Raw genomic sequence first — 13662 nt, 5'->3', positions numbered from 1 at the left:
CAGCTAGACTGCAGGGGTCATTTTGGGGGTGCCAGGCTCAAGGATAAGTCATAGTAGGCGGGCAGTGATCAGCACCTCTCTGGAAGTGGAGGGACAATTGTGACTTCAGATAATCCCATATTACAGCACATGGACAGGCCTGGAAAGTCTGTATTCGGGGTCATAAGGCATGAGAAGAGGGAGAATCCAGACAGGGTATCCTAGACAAGCCCTGGAAAATAAAGTTCTTTCTTCCTCTGCCCCTAACGTACCATGTCACAATCAGCCATGGTGCTATTTGGCTAGAGTAAAAATGAAGAAGACCTAGCAGAGATTAAAACCTAATGTAGACAAAATGGCTGTTGTTTTAGGCCATGCTCTTTCATTCTGCTCTGGGAAGCTGCCTTGGCTGTGCTGGGCCATGGAGACACTGCTCTCTGCTACTATGCACAGTGGAAGAGGCTGGGGGAGCAACTCTCTCCCCACGTTGTGTTCCTCCCGCTCCTTCACCTATGGCCAGCAGCCATACCTTCAAGTCATTGCTGAAGAGCTTTCCTACACTCTTGAAGCAGCTACTGGGCAGCTGGTGCTTCTGAAGCCAGAGCAAAGGATCCTGCACATGATCCTTATTGATGTAAATGTGAGAGCTGGCCTGCCCAAAGGACCTGGCTATAAAAGCTGCCAGCCTGTGGACAGAGCACAGAGGAATCCCATGTCACTACCAGGAACAGAAACAGCAAGGACAATAAGTTTGGGGTGACAGCACCAACTCTGGTCACTAGCCATGTGTTGCCCTGGGTGTCAGACTTCCCAAAAGCACTGTAGGAGCCATCACCATGTTTGTAAAGCAGCTGACGCTGGTAAGCTATGAAGACGGGGACAGGGACACAATGCTCAGTATGAAGGCCCGTAGCATCTCAAGCTGTATCCTTGCTGTGGGAAGAAGGCTCCACAGCAAGAGACTTCACCAGATCCTACAGTGCATTCCACAGCATCAGAGTGACAAGGAGCAGTTGTGCAGCATCACTGAAGTGCACTACATGACTGCTCTGCTTTACTAGAGTGGTTATATGAAAGTGCTGTGAGTGCCCTACTGGTTTTACAGAGTGGTTACACTTGGCCATTTCATGTCCCTCAGTTCCCTCAGGAACCCTCACTGGGCTTCTGAATAAAAAGAACTGTAAGAGTGAGGAAGAAGGTTGCTCCTAGGGAGGACAAATATGAAATCCTGTTTGTTTTTCAGTACTTCTAGCTGTGCTGGAAATCCAATTTTATGGGACACACAAATTGACAAGGACCTGCCTTTGAGCTCTAAGGCAGAATGCTGTCTGCATCTGTTTTCTCTTCCTTCTCCCTCCACATGGCCTCACTGTTCACGCTCTGTCTTGCCCCTCTGCTGCTTGTATTCTCTTCGATAGGCTCCTTTCTCTCCACTTGTGGTACAGGAGAGAAAGGGAGAAGGAGAGGATGGGAGGGAGCAAACTGCCAGCAGACATGTTCTGTCCGGGGAAGGCTTCTGGGCATGCAGAGTAGCAGGATAAGGAGCCTGCAGGAATGTGAAGTGTATTGCAAAATGAGACACAGACACTAGCACTATATTAAATTCAGATTATATTTGGACAGAACTGACATGCTCCAAAATTCATGTCCTAAAACATGAGAAAACACCAAGCTACCAAATTCCTATCTGTTCCCTAAGGACCACACTTTATTCCAATTAATAGCAGCTGATACCCTGTTCTACGAGGGACTTCTCTCTGCCTCTGACAAGGCAACAAGCCACAGTCATCATATTATAACGGAAATTTTTAATTATTCACACCCCCTCTCAGAAAAGCAAGTTTAAGGTCTCAATAACTAGACAGAGGAAGAAGTCCTGTTTCTTCAAAAAGATGATTTTCCTTGATATACAATTCTGTCATTCTTTGTGATATCTTCCTCTTTCACAGCTCTGCCAGTGTTCCCCACTTTTGATTTAAAGCACCTTCTTTTTCCAGCAGAAAGAAGGACAATATTTACCTGTTCTCAGGAATCTCAGTGCTTTATCTTCAATTTCTGGCACCAACGGTTTTATCTTCTTCAAATACTGGAGTATAAAGATGTTTGGTGCAAACTTAACCATGCTCTGTTTGCCACAGCCAAAGGGCCTCTCAAGTAGCTGGTCTAAGTTTTGAAGTACTGGGCCCATGATATCCCCTTAAGTTTGAGATGGGGGGGTGGGAGAAAGGAAAAGCACAGACATTCAGCAATATGAAACAAAGGGACTCCTGTTTTTTCTAAACACTACTGGGATCCTGGGAAAAAGCCCACTCCTCATGGAATTGGATTGATTAATATCTCTGCCCTAGATTTCTTCTAACCTTTCCTGGATCAGTCCAGCACCAAAAGGGAAGACTGCATAGTTCTGGGAAGAGGTAGGGAATGTGGTGCTTGAAGGAATCTGAAGAAAGATTAAAAGAACCATCGTTTCTGAGATGGTGCTAAGGAGGGAAAAGAATTATAGAGGCAAACTAGGTGGAAACCTGGAGGGATGTTTTTGGTTCCATTAGGTGGATGGCAGTGGCAGTCATCAGAGAAGATACCCTGTTTTTTGCCTTCTCCCCCAGCCACTTGGGGGTCACCCAGGATCATTCCTCATGAGAGGAATAACTCCTGAAAAAGATGATTTGATACACATTTCAGAGGCCCATATCACACCCCTCACAACTTCTATGCTGGAGGAATTGGGCTGATGCAACATTAAAGCCAAAACACTGGGCAAGCTGTTCAGGAGGCCAAGAATAGGGAAAACCTTTCTCACCAATCACAGACAAAGTGGCTCTGCCAGATCCTTCCAACACTTCTTCAGGCAGAGTCAGGGAGAATTCTTGAGAGGCTGTGTTCTCTGAGGAAGACAAAACCCAGAAATTTATCCCTAGCACATACAAGAGTATCATCCCAAGGAGACCCAGGTATGGCTCAGCATGACACTGAATCACAGCAGCCCAGACTGCAAACAAATGCTTAAATATAGGAGCTTTGCCAAGTAGAAGACAGGCATACACAAACCATAGTGGTTGTGCTCCAAAGCAAGTTTGGTGCCAGCAGTGCTTCCTCTCTGACCAGTCCCCTCCACCTGTAGGTATTTGCAGTATCCCTGTCCCTTCCATCCTGCTCTCATGATGGACAGCAGTTAGGGATTTATGTCACATACCTGTAGCACACAGAAAGGCATTTTGGGTGTTCTCCTGAATGACACCTCCTGGCGGTATGTGGAAAAAAAGTAGTTCAGAGAGGGAAGACAAAAAAGGAAGTCACCGTCCCTCAGCAGGCCTGTCTGTTTCCAAGATGAAGGGCTTAAGCTTCCTCTTAATATCTTGCTAACTGCCCTGGGGGACAACCCACTGTCCTCAAGTATTCTCCACCCCAAGGTTCAACTAACCTTAACAAGCAGGGGTTTTATCACTGTGTCCATCTCTCCTTGCAAAGGTGTCACAGTAATCCTATTACCATGTAATTTGTGTGCATCTTGTGCCACACTGCTCACAGTGACATTCGCTTTGCCTACAGGGAACACAGAAGCACATCACTAAGCAGTTGCAGCAGAGATCTGGATATGCAGGAAAGGGGAACAGACACACAGAGGCAGGCAAATTCTACACCTCCTTCCACTAACTGTCACATATCCCTCTGCCCAGCCTCATCCAGGCTCACCCAGTTTGGTAGCTCTCACATTTCACACAACAGTTTTTGCCTCATTGGCACAGAGGCAGCTGGTGAACTGGCAGCCTGGACAGGCATCCACCTTTAGTTCTGGGGTCTCTGTGAGGGTGGTGTGCCCCTGAGTGTGGTGGGGTGTATAAACACACATTGTCATAGTGTTAGTATCGGACACTGCCCAGAGCAGCAAACTCCGTGGGTCATGAAGTGTGAGACTGCTTTGTGGACCAGTTGCAAATATCAAGGCCTCCTTAGGAGCACACAGTTGTCTTTGGGCTCAACCTCTTGCTCCAAAAGAGGCTAGTGATTGGGGGAATATTTGCCTGCATACAAGCCTCCAGGTAGCTGAAGGCAATGGCTTTTAGGCTGAAGGTCTCTCCTTGGACCACAGAGTATGGCAGTGTCAGATCCACGAAGAAAGGCTGGAAGACCCTGAGAGTGGTCACAGGAGACAGCCGAAAGCCAGTATCAGCAACACAAAAGGTGCTGGCATTCCATTCAGTAATACTGTCAGGTACAATTACTTGGAGAGATGCTTTCCCTTCCTCACTACAGAAGGAAGAGAGAGAGAAGCATTTTCTCAGAAATGGTCAGAAGTCTTCAGCAGTCCCTCTGGGGTAGACAGGCAGAGTCTCTTACTCACCCAGCAGAGACCAGATCCCAAATCCAGGTCTCTGCGAAACAGGTCCGTGGTTTTGGCTTCTCTGTGTTATCAGAGCTAGGCAGAAGATCAGCATAATCAACAGGATTGTCTGCAGAAAAGGAAATGATACATCAAAAAATAGCATGTGTAGTTACAGGTGAAATTAGTTCTTTCATTCACAGGCAATCTAACAAAAAAAATAAATGCTTTGTGACATAAAAGAAGAGTCTGCAGGATTAGCTTTTCAGTGAAAGTCTGACACAGAGTCTGTGTCTTTGGGGGACACAGCTTTAGGGAGAGAGAGTTAGACGAAGCTTAGCCTGAGGTTCAGCCTTGACAGATCCATGAGGTTTGTTCTGGATTCAAGGGGAAGCAGCATACTGAAATGGAATTGTATTCCTTTAAGTAGCCTGCAAAAGTAGTAGCAGAGCATACTACATTTTGTATGAAGACTGCACAACCCAGGGACAGCCAATGATGCACAGAGACTAGAGCATTTATCTACAATTTATAAAATAAGGACTTTGAACTGGACACAAGTTATCTTCCTTTTATATACACACAAATAAGAAATACAGCAGGATGGAAGGCAGCTGTTTCAGCTGCAGACTGGCCACTTCAGTAAAGGAGATGGGCATGTCCATTCCTTACCAACACTCCTGTCTCTGCTAGAATACATCTTTTTCTCAAAGTCTGGTTGCATACAGGACACTGGTTTCTTGATTTTAGTGTTGGTTAATATTTTCATGCGCAATAGCTGGGAAAACAGTGAAGAGAATAAATCAGTGATAAATAGAAGGGAACAGGAATGTTGAAAAGAATCTCACAATACCAAGTATTAATCAGTGGGCTGGCGGCAACTGAAACTCTTAAAAGTGCTGTTTGTTTGTATACCTACGCATAGATTCACAGGCTCAGACTCTGGGCAATGTGTGAGGAGTGGAAATCAACTTCAAAGGAATACCAGGGCCAATTCTTATCTCTCATAAAAGTTAATTCCAACCACTTCTGTTCCTCATATACCTGATAGCTGACTGTAACAATGAGGTTAGAGTCAGATGCCATACCTGTCATGAAAAACTTAGGAAAAAAAAATTCTAAGTTTTAAATCTGTGCACAAGTTTAGAACAGAGAGATCTGACTTGGTCTTCACACACAACCAGTCTTACACAAGTTACTACACAGTCCTGACTTACAAAACTGATGAGGAACTCAGTCACAATTTAGTATGGATTCTACTTTCATTTGAATGAGAACTCTAGGGCCTGCACTTCCTAAAGGTAATGTGTGCTTGCACTGAGGAGAGAATTCATCATCACAAAAAGAGTGCATGTGGTCCTGTGAGGATTCTTTGCTGTGATTTAATGGTCTGCAAGTCACTGAGAACTCTTCTACTTTCCTGAAGCACCACAACCCTTCATGGAGAATATAGGCCTTAACCCTGTTGTGGAGGATGTACATGCCTGTAGACTTGGACTTGCTATTTAATGCACAATCATCTGTTACAGGCTAACTAATAATAGAGATATATTGGGATCTCCTTCAGCTAGCATCCAACTTATTCTAGGATTAAGCACCTAGAAGACACGAGAGTACTGTGCCTTTGTGGGGGAGGCAGGATCTGTGACAGAGTATTTGTAAGGTAGAGTTCCATCAGCCTGAGAAGCCTGTGCAAGTCAAACTCCATCTGGGTTGTTTTCAAGTGTTGTTATCCCCTTCTCTTATTTTTAAGTGCTTTTACTTAGGTTTGTTTTTTTAAGCAGCATTCTGTCAGGAGCAGCACTAGTTGGGTTTAAGTTCACAGATTGGCTGCTATTCTTTTAATGGCTATCATGATTGTTAGTGTGTTAGTTTGGCAGTTAGCTATAAAGCCAAGTTGTGTGAAGGACTTCTTTTTATTAAAACCATTGGAAGAAGTAAGAACAGACTCAATGAAACACAGACTAAAGAAGTTTACAAATACAATAAAGCCAAACAGTGATCAATTAAAATACAGTGAGGCACTCCAGTCTTACTGGGGCATTCTTGCCAGCCCCCTTCTGTAAACACTGTAGCCTAAACTAAGAGTTTATAATGTCTTTCTCTAATCAAGGAGTTTGCACTGTTTACTCAGAAGTTCCATCCTTCCACAGAGTCCCCAAACAAGTGTGGCTGCACTGGAGAAGAACAAGGCAGAAAGGACTTGTAGCGGGGAGAGTCAGGGCAGCTGAAGTCTGCTAAGAGGAAATTCTTCTAAGCATTCAGGATGGCATACTGGCAACCACTGGTTCAGAAAAATCTTGCTGCTAGTGTAGAGACTCACCTTAAATAGATGAAAGACATCAGCATCACTTTGGTACCAGGGTGCTCCCATCCAGATCTTTTTCTTTGGGGGACTGGATTGCAGAGGCAGGCAAGGGTATGCCTCAAAGTCTTCCAAGTGATAAGCGAACCCTCATGCTCCAATTATAAAGCTGTCATCAAAAATCTGTTCATATAGCTGCAATGGAAAAGCAGAGGTTTTACAATGGAAAAGCAGAGCTGGCCAAGCATGTGTATGGGTGAATCATTTGAATCGTAGATCTCTATTATACTTCATAAATCTTCACAGTTATAATTTATAAAGCTTTACAGTTGAAGGAGTTGGCACCAGCCCAGCTTACGCTAAAGAACTTGAAACCAAAAGAGCGGACATTGATGAGAAGTCTTCAGTCTGTGGACTTTTACCTGTGTTAGTTCAACCTCTTAACTCTATAGTGCAAGATTAGGAGAGCAAACATGATTCAGTTTGAGCACAAGGCATTGGTATATCTGATTTACCTGTTTAATGAGTACTACTTTATATTTGTTGTTAGATGATGCAAGAAACTTTGTATGAGACATATACATATGTATTGTCTGTGGCACACATTTTGGAATTGTGTCAGGATTTTGAATTCTTGCAGTATTTTTGTTCTAACTAAAAAGTCTTAAATTGAAGGCCTCTGAAGGGCCTCTGAAACACACAGCTGCTGTAATATAAGTTCCCTGAACCCCTCTAGATTATCAGTATGCACCTGGGTGTCAACAAAATCCTAATCGCTTTTCATCAACCACTCTGTGCTCATTGGGGCCACACAGGGTTCAGTCCTCCCTGGCTACTCTTTCCTAAAGAACAGCAGCTACTCAGGTGCTCAACCTGATCTGTCACACAGATAAAATGCAGCAGTGTTTGGGGCGGAGGGACAGAAAGACTTTACTGGGACAAAATTCACTTTTCAAAACTTGGCCTCACTGCCCTGTGGAAGAGAGGAGAGCAGAGATGCATGTGGATATGAAAGATGCTAATAAGCACTCTGCCTCAATGCAGACAGCAACAGCAGCTCTTCAAAGCTGCTCTCCCCACCCACCCATGCAGTGCCCTGCAGCATCCACCACTCTCCAGGCAGAGGCACACAATGCAAGGCAGATGCACTATAAACATGAGCACCACATAACTGCTCAGAAGAGGCATAGGACTGGGAAATGCCAGGGTAGCCGCATAATACCACAGCATTGTCTTGGGATGGACTGTGGTCTTCCACCTGCCGGGAGCCTCCTGACAAGACAGGGAGACAGCAGGCAGGCAGACAATAGCGGGTGAGTCATGGCAGGCTGCACTCACAGTCGTTGCTGTTAGGGTATGGTTCTCCAAAAGGAGTACACCCTTGTCAACAGCTTGGACAGGGCACAGGGACCCTGGAGCAGCTTTGAGGTCCAGAGTGACTTCTGACCCTGGGACTTCCTCCTTATGTGTGAAGTTCAGTGCCACCTACAAAATGAGACAAGATCAGGGGCTTAACACTGGGGAGTGGAACCCTGAGACTCATAGGTGCCTAGGCAGCTGAGGGAAAGTCTGAGAGTAAGGTAGAGAAGAAGGATAAGATGCTGAGACGGGCCCTTATGGAAACCCAATGGGAAAGCAACTGGGATTACTGTGCATACAGCCCAGCCAGAATTCCCCTACCATCATACAGCCCTATCTCTCTAATCCAGGGCTATCACAGGTAGCTAGACAGGTAGAGTTCCCCTTTGCATTAGAGAGAGTGTAGGGGGACAGCGTATTCCCAAGCCACTCATGGGGAATGGAGGGAGAAAACAGAGTTCAAGGTGCATGGTTTACTCCTTGGTAGAGGACTGACACTCAGTGTTGGGGAGGGCAGGACTAGGAATTCAGGAAGGAAGGAGATTACTGGGTATCTGGCTTGGCATGTGCCAGGTTATACTTCTTGGCTGAGGATAAGACAGGACAGAGCTTATCTAAGATGTTATCATCCTCTCTCTTCACATTCATTGTGTTTTGTATTCCCACTCACCTTGTGTCTGGAGCACTTTGCAGCTTCAAACTCTTCCACATCAGCCACCACTTCTCCATCCGAGAAGACTGCATATACTAGAAGCCTGATGTCAGGCAGAAAGTCATAACCAATAGTCAAAGTTAATGAGAAAGAGCCCTTCACATCTGCACAAGGTAGCAGCAAGGAAGAGGAGAAGGAAAGCATACATTTGAATCTGCAACACGCAGAATCAGCTCCCTGGGTCAGGACACTCAATAAGAATCAAAAGAGGGAATTCCATAGTTTCTACCTGCAGATAAGAACATTTCAAACAGACACCATTGCAGATTAACAATAACCCCAGGACACTGGCCACCTCTTTGGCTCAAAGTTGGAAAAAAATGTTTTCTTTCCTCTTGCACCTTAGACAAGCAGGCAAACTACAACAAATTTTACATCTTCTTCAAAAGCACAAGCCAGCAGTCAAGTCATAAGGTTGGGTTTTAAACAAATTAGGCTAGGCAGGAGAAGGACACTTGCCTAGATGGCTCCTGAACTGCTTTGAATGGAGATTGTGCTGGTCTAATAAGGTGGACCACACACCAAGAATTCAATTCAATAGTTCCTGCCATTGGATAAGAATAACACCTGCAGAGCTTGTCACTGGATAGCAGTCATACTTTTCTGGGATGTGTTATGGTGCACTTCAGATACTTCTACTTAGTCTCATCCTGGAGAATTGGCACTTGCTTCTCTCCACGGAAAAGGATCCTGCCTTTTGCTATCACCTGAAGGGCAAAGAGAGGAGCCATTCAAGGCTGTGAATGCTGCAGGCACAATGAATGGGGAAGAAACAAGAGAAGAGAGGAGGAAACTTGTGACAGATGTTGTCACATTGGAGGACATGACCTAATGAATTCTGCAGCCAGAGATGGTGATAGCACAGCTGGGAAGGGACCTGAGAGGTAACTGTTAGGCAATAAGAAGTGGCCACTTACAAAGCCAAAGACACATGTGAGTCTACAGCTAGCGTAAGCACCACTGAACTATGATCTTCAGCTTACTAGCGTACAATACTTTTTGCTCATACGAACGAGCCCGGTTCAGTAACCCAGATACTCGTAACCTCTCAACTACACTGTAGTCACACTCTTCCTTTAGACTTCTGTCTTTGATAGTGGACTTCATCAACCCATGGTTATGTATCCCTGGCATGCATCAAGGCCCTGGGGAATTTCAATCTCTCTTCTGAACAGATACAGGACAGGGAAGGCCAGCTGCCCCAGAAATACTCTCTGAGTTCACCTAGGTGGAAATCTGGGGTATTTTTGCTGGGCAGAAAGCAGACCAGCCCTCCTGTGCCACCCATGTGAACATATTAGAAACTAGGGTGAATGGCAGTCATCTATCACCCAAGTTTAACTCAAGGCATTCCTAACAAGACAAGGCAGCTTAAAAGTAGAAGAAAGACAAGGAGATGGGAAACAGAAGGACAAGACTGCGGCAGAACAGAACTCACAAACTGACTTCTACTGGCCTGGGGGTTGTTTACCTCTTACCACGAGTATCTGTGTGCTATTGTGAAAAGGATAAAATACCAGTAAGCATAATCTCGCCCTCAGATTCAGCTGTCTTCTGTGCTTACCAAGTAGTAGAAATCCATTGGATCTGCTTCAGAGCTCAGTTTATTCTGGTCAAGGATATAATCCACCTGAACCTGCTGCTCTTGATCACAGAGCAGTATGTCATTTCTGGCCTGGATCTCCAGAAAGCTGTTGCTCTCAGAGTAGAAGGGTTTCAACCGGTGTAAGCTGTCCTTGATTTTTGTGCTTGAGTCAGAAGGATTCTTCTCAGTGTCATTTGCAAGGGAGTAGGTACCCTTCAGAGCACAAAAGCATGGCTAAACCGTCAGTATCAAGTGACAAGGGAGTTTGCATACCTTGTGTCTGCTGAAAACACTAAGTTATTACCAGAGCTGGTGGGCAGAACACATATCTGCATATTTAAAAAGTTCTTTTGTTTAAATAGCACTTTAAAGGCAACAATATTTTCTCTGCTGAAGCTTTAACAAAAGTCTAAATCTAGTAGCTGTGGCCACAGTCCCATTTTGTCTCCTCTCACTTTCCATGAGAACACACCCTGCACCAGACTTCAAACCTCTACCATGTAAACAGCACCCATATTTTCAATCACTTCTTGTTGGATGCCCTGAAGCACAGCAAGAGCCAAAGTAGTTTTTGCATGGTGAAGTTCTGCTTCTCTGCAGCAAATTTAGAGCTCTGTGGACAATAGCCATGGGCCTGGGAACAAGCACTAGAGCCTGTTCCCAGGCTCCCTGTGGACAGAAATCTACATCTCAGATTACAGATCCTCTAGTCATCAAAATCTAACCCAACCCATATTAGGGAACCCCATTCTGGATAGAACTGAGTCTCTAGGGAAGGCATCTGGAGCAACTGCTCCAGTCTGTGGGGAATGGTTGTCAATAGAAGATCATATTGCTTGGGCACAAATTCCACATCAGCTGCAGGAATGCAGATAGTGGGAATGTGGGTGTATTACCAGGCTGACAACAACACTTTTCAGGTGCATGATCATAAGTTGGGAGGAGCAGAAGACAAGTGCTTCCAGGCCTGGTCTGGTCCTGTTCTTCAGTCTCCCCTCACTGTATTCTCCTTTTTCTGTGGCCCATGCTTACCTTCAAAGAAACCAGAGTGCTGTTCCAGCTGGTGGTATCCAGTGAGAAGTGGACTTTTCCTTTCTTATTTGTAAGAAATGACAGGTGGGTCTCCTCATCACTGATGTCAACTGTTAGGTAGACTGTTTCGTTTCTGAGAGGAGAATCACCACTATGACAATATATCTGCAGAGAGGGAGAGGAAATTAATGCCCTCTTCTGCCACACTCCTGTGGCCTGGCATCCTGGAAGATATGAAACACCCCATTTTCTGGAGACTAGGTTTAAATGCCAGTGCTTAATACTGATTCTTTCTATCATTAGGCTTCATAAGTCCTTCCAACTTTCAGATGTGTTGGATCCAAGTAAAAACTGAATAAATACACAAGAACACCAGTGTGTAGCAGTTCAGGATGAGAAGAAAAAAAAAAAAAAAAAAAAAAAAAAGGTAGTACAACCAAATGAGAAACCCATACTGGGGAAAAAAGGTAATTTCCGTGGATCTTGAGATATTTCTTGGACAATGCTGCAGATCCCCTGAAGATCTGAAACAGTCTAGTCTCCAGCAGCTTAACTCCTTCTGTTCCCTGCCCTCCCCCATGCTGGGGTTAGCACTGGCCCAGGTGGAAGTGTTTCCAGTCCCAGTAGCACAGCACTCCTAGCATCACCCAGGATACCTGGGTCAGAAATGACTCCCAATGAATGGATATACAAGGCTTGAGTGATTTCTGCCAAGCTGCCATGAGCATTTGCACAGCTGTCTAAAGTGAATACCATTTCTCAGCCCCCCCCATGCCCATCTCCCACCCTCCATGACACATGCCTTCAATCACATAGACTAGTTGCAGGAACTATTCCTGGGGAAGCCTCCAGAGACTGCAGCTGGCCCCAGAATTCTTGTCCAGGGAAGTCATGCAATAGGTTAAGGGGAAAAGAAGAATTTGCTTCTCAAAGAGGCTTCACTCACAGTTGCTAGGTATCAGGAGGGCAGTGCTTACTTTCCCGGAAACCACTGCTTTCTGCCAACAGAAGGTTAGACCTATGATGTATTCTCAGCAGAGAAGGGGCGCAAGGGTATTACCTTCCCTGTGTATGATAGTCCACGTTTGTAGAATGGATGGAGATTAATAAACTCTACAGACTTCATTGTCCTAACAATAGGAATTTCTGCCACTTTACTAGTCTTCACTCCTGGATGGAGAGATGAGAAATCAGTCAAACACTAGCAGTGTTCTTAGGGAAGCAGAAAATGAGAAGATCCTTCTCCACTATTTAGAGCATCTAAATCAAGGAGAGAGAAAACATACTTTTATTCCTCCAATCTATCTGAGCCCTCTGCTTCACAACAGGATACATCATGCCCTATAAGCACCCATTTCTCTTTATGAATGATTAAGAGAAACTAGATGACTGCTTAGTTATAGATAGCTACACCTTAGGTCCTACAAATGGCTTGAAGAACCACACTCACATTGTCTTGCTTTGGAAAGGTAGATGGCAGTTTAAACAGAGCTGTGCACACATTGATGCTAAAGCTGAAAACTTGCTTCCTGATGGTTAGAGTTGGGGCAGACTAAAAGGGAGCAGCATGGGATTCCTAACAGCAGGACTATACGTAACAGTCCTGCCTCAGGCTTAGGAAAGGAGATGACAAGAAACTCTGTGCGTAGGGACTTCCTCTCAGGGTGCTACGCTACAATTAGCAAGGACTGCAATGGTTTGTTGTAGACTTTTCTGCAACTAGCCAGGGCTTTGCAACTGGCTAAGGGACACATAAGTGTCCAGGCAAACACTAAAATGACCTCTACCTGCTATTGGAGATGGAGAGGGGAGACAATTAGGAAATCTGGTAACAATACATGGAAGAGGATGAGATACTAGAACAGAGACCATTGCCATGACGTAAGAGTAGGGAACTCTCAAGTTACATTTCCAAAAGGAATTTAATTGCCACAGAGAGGTCAGAAACAAAAATATCAAGGAAAGAAAGGAGAAGAAGTTGACTTCAAAGAGAGGAACACTCTTCCCATGTCCTCCAGTACCTGTTCCATCTTCCTCTATTGCTCCTTTCACAGCTATATAGCTGTAAGATTCAGTTAATTCCAGAGTCTCTGTCTTCATTGTAAAAGTAGCACAGCCATTCTTGTCTGTCTGGAGAAACAGATATGAACAGAGAGAGAGAGAGAGAGAGAGAGAGAGAGAGAGAGAGAGAAGCTGCCTGTTCTGCTAGATGCTAGATAATCCTAAAGAAGTTTTTCCAAATACTTTTGGAAGGTCAAAAACCTATACGTCTGCAGAAACCCATCATGCATACCTCAGAGGAGAAACTGAACATGCTTGGATCAAACTGTCACCAGAAAAGTGGCACAGCCGTGTGTTTCAGGCAGATC

At 44.9% G+C, this 13662-nt stretch overlaps 1 protein-coding gene across 1 annotated transcript in view; it reads right to left on the bottom strand.

Moving 5' to 3' along the window:
* Positions 1-13662, bottom strand: part of LOC112992427 (alpha-2-macroglobulin-like protein 1) — a 32182-nt gene that overhangs the window by 14316 nt on the left and 4204 nt on the right. The window contains 18 exon segments of the mRNA XM_064522132.1: positions 509-665; positions 763-844; positions 1999-2175; positions 2780-2863; positions 3173-3220; positions 3397-3522; positions 3673-3799; positions 4002-4227; positions 4322-4430; positions 4973-5078; positions 6624-6800; positions 7944-8090; positions 8635-8780; positions 9320-9383; positions 10241-10474; positions 11294-11458; positions 12354-12463; positions 13315-13423. Of these exon segments, the coding sequence (XP_064378202.1) occupies positions 509-665; positions 763-844; positions 1999-2175; positions 2780-2863; positions 3173-3220; positions 3397-3522; positions 3673-3799; positions 4002-4227; positions 4322-4430; positions 4973-5078; positions 6624-6800; positions 7944-8090; positions 8635-8780; positions 9320-9383; positions 10241-10474; positions 11294-11458; positions 12354-12463; positions 13315-13423 (2394 nt within the window).

The sequence above is a fragment of the Dromaius novaehollandiae genome, chromosome 1 (genome assembly GCF_036370855.1).
Source record: "Dromaius novaehollandiae isolate bDroNov1 chromosome 1, bDroNov1.hap1, whole genome shotgun sequence".
NCBI lineage: Eukaryota > Metazoa > Chordata > Aves > Casuariiformes > Dromaiidae > Dromaius > Dromaius novaehollandiae.
The sequence above is the reverse complement of the archived record's forward strand: the minus strand, read 5'-3'. Positions and strand labels throughout refer to the sequence as shown.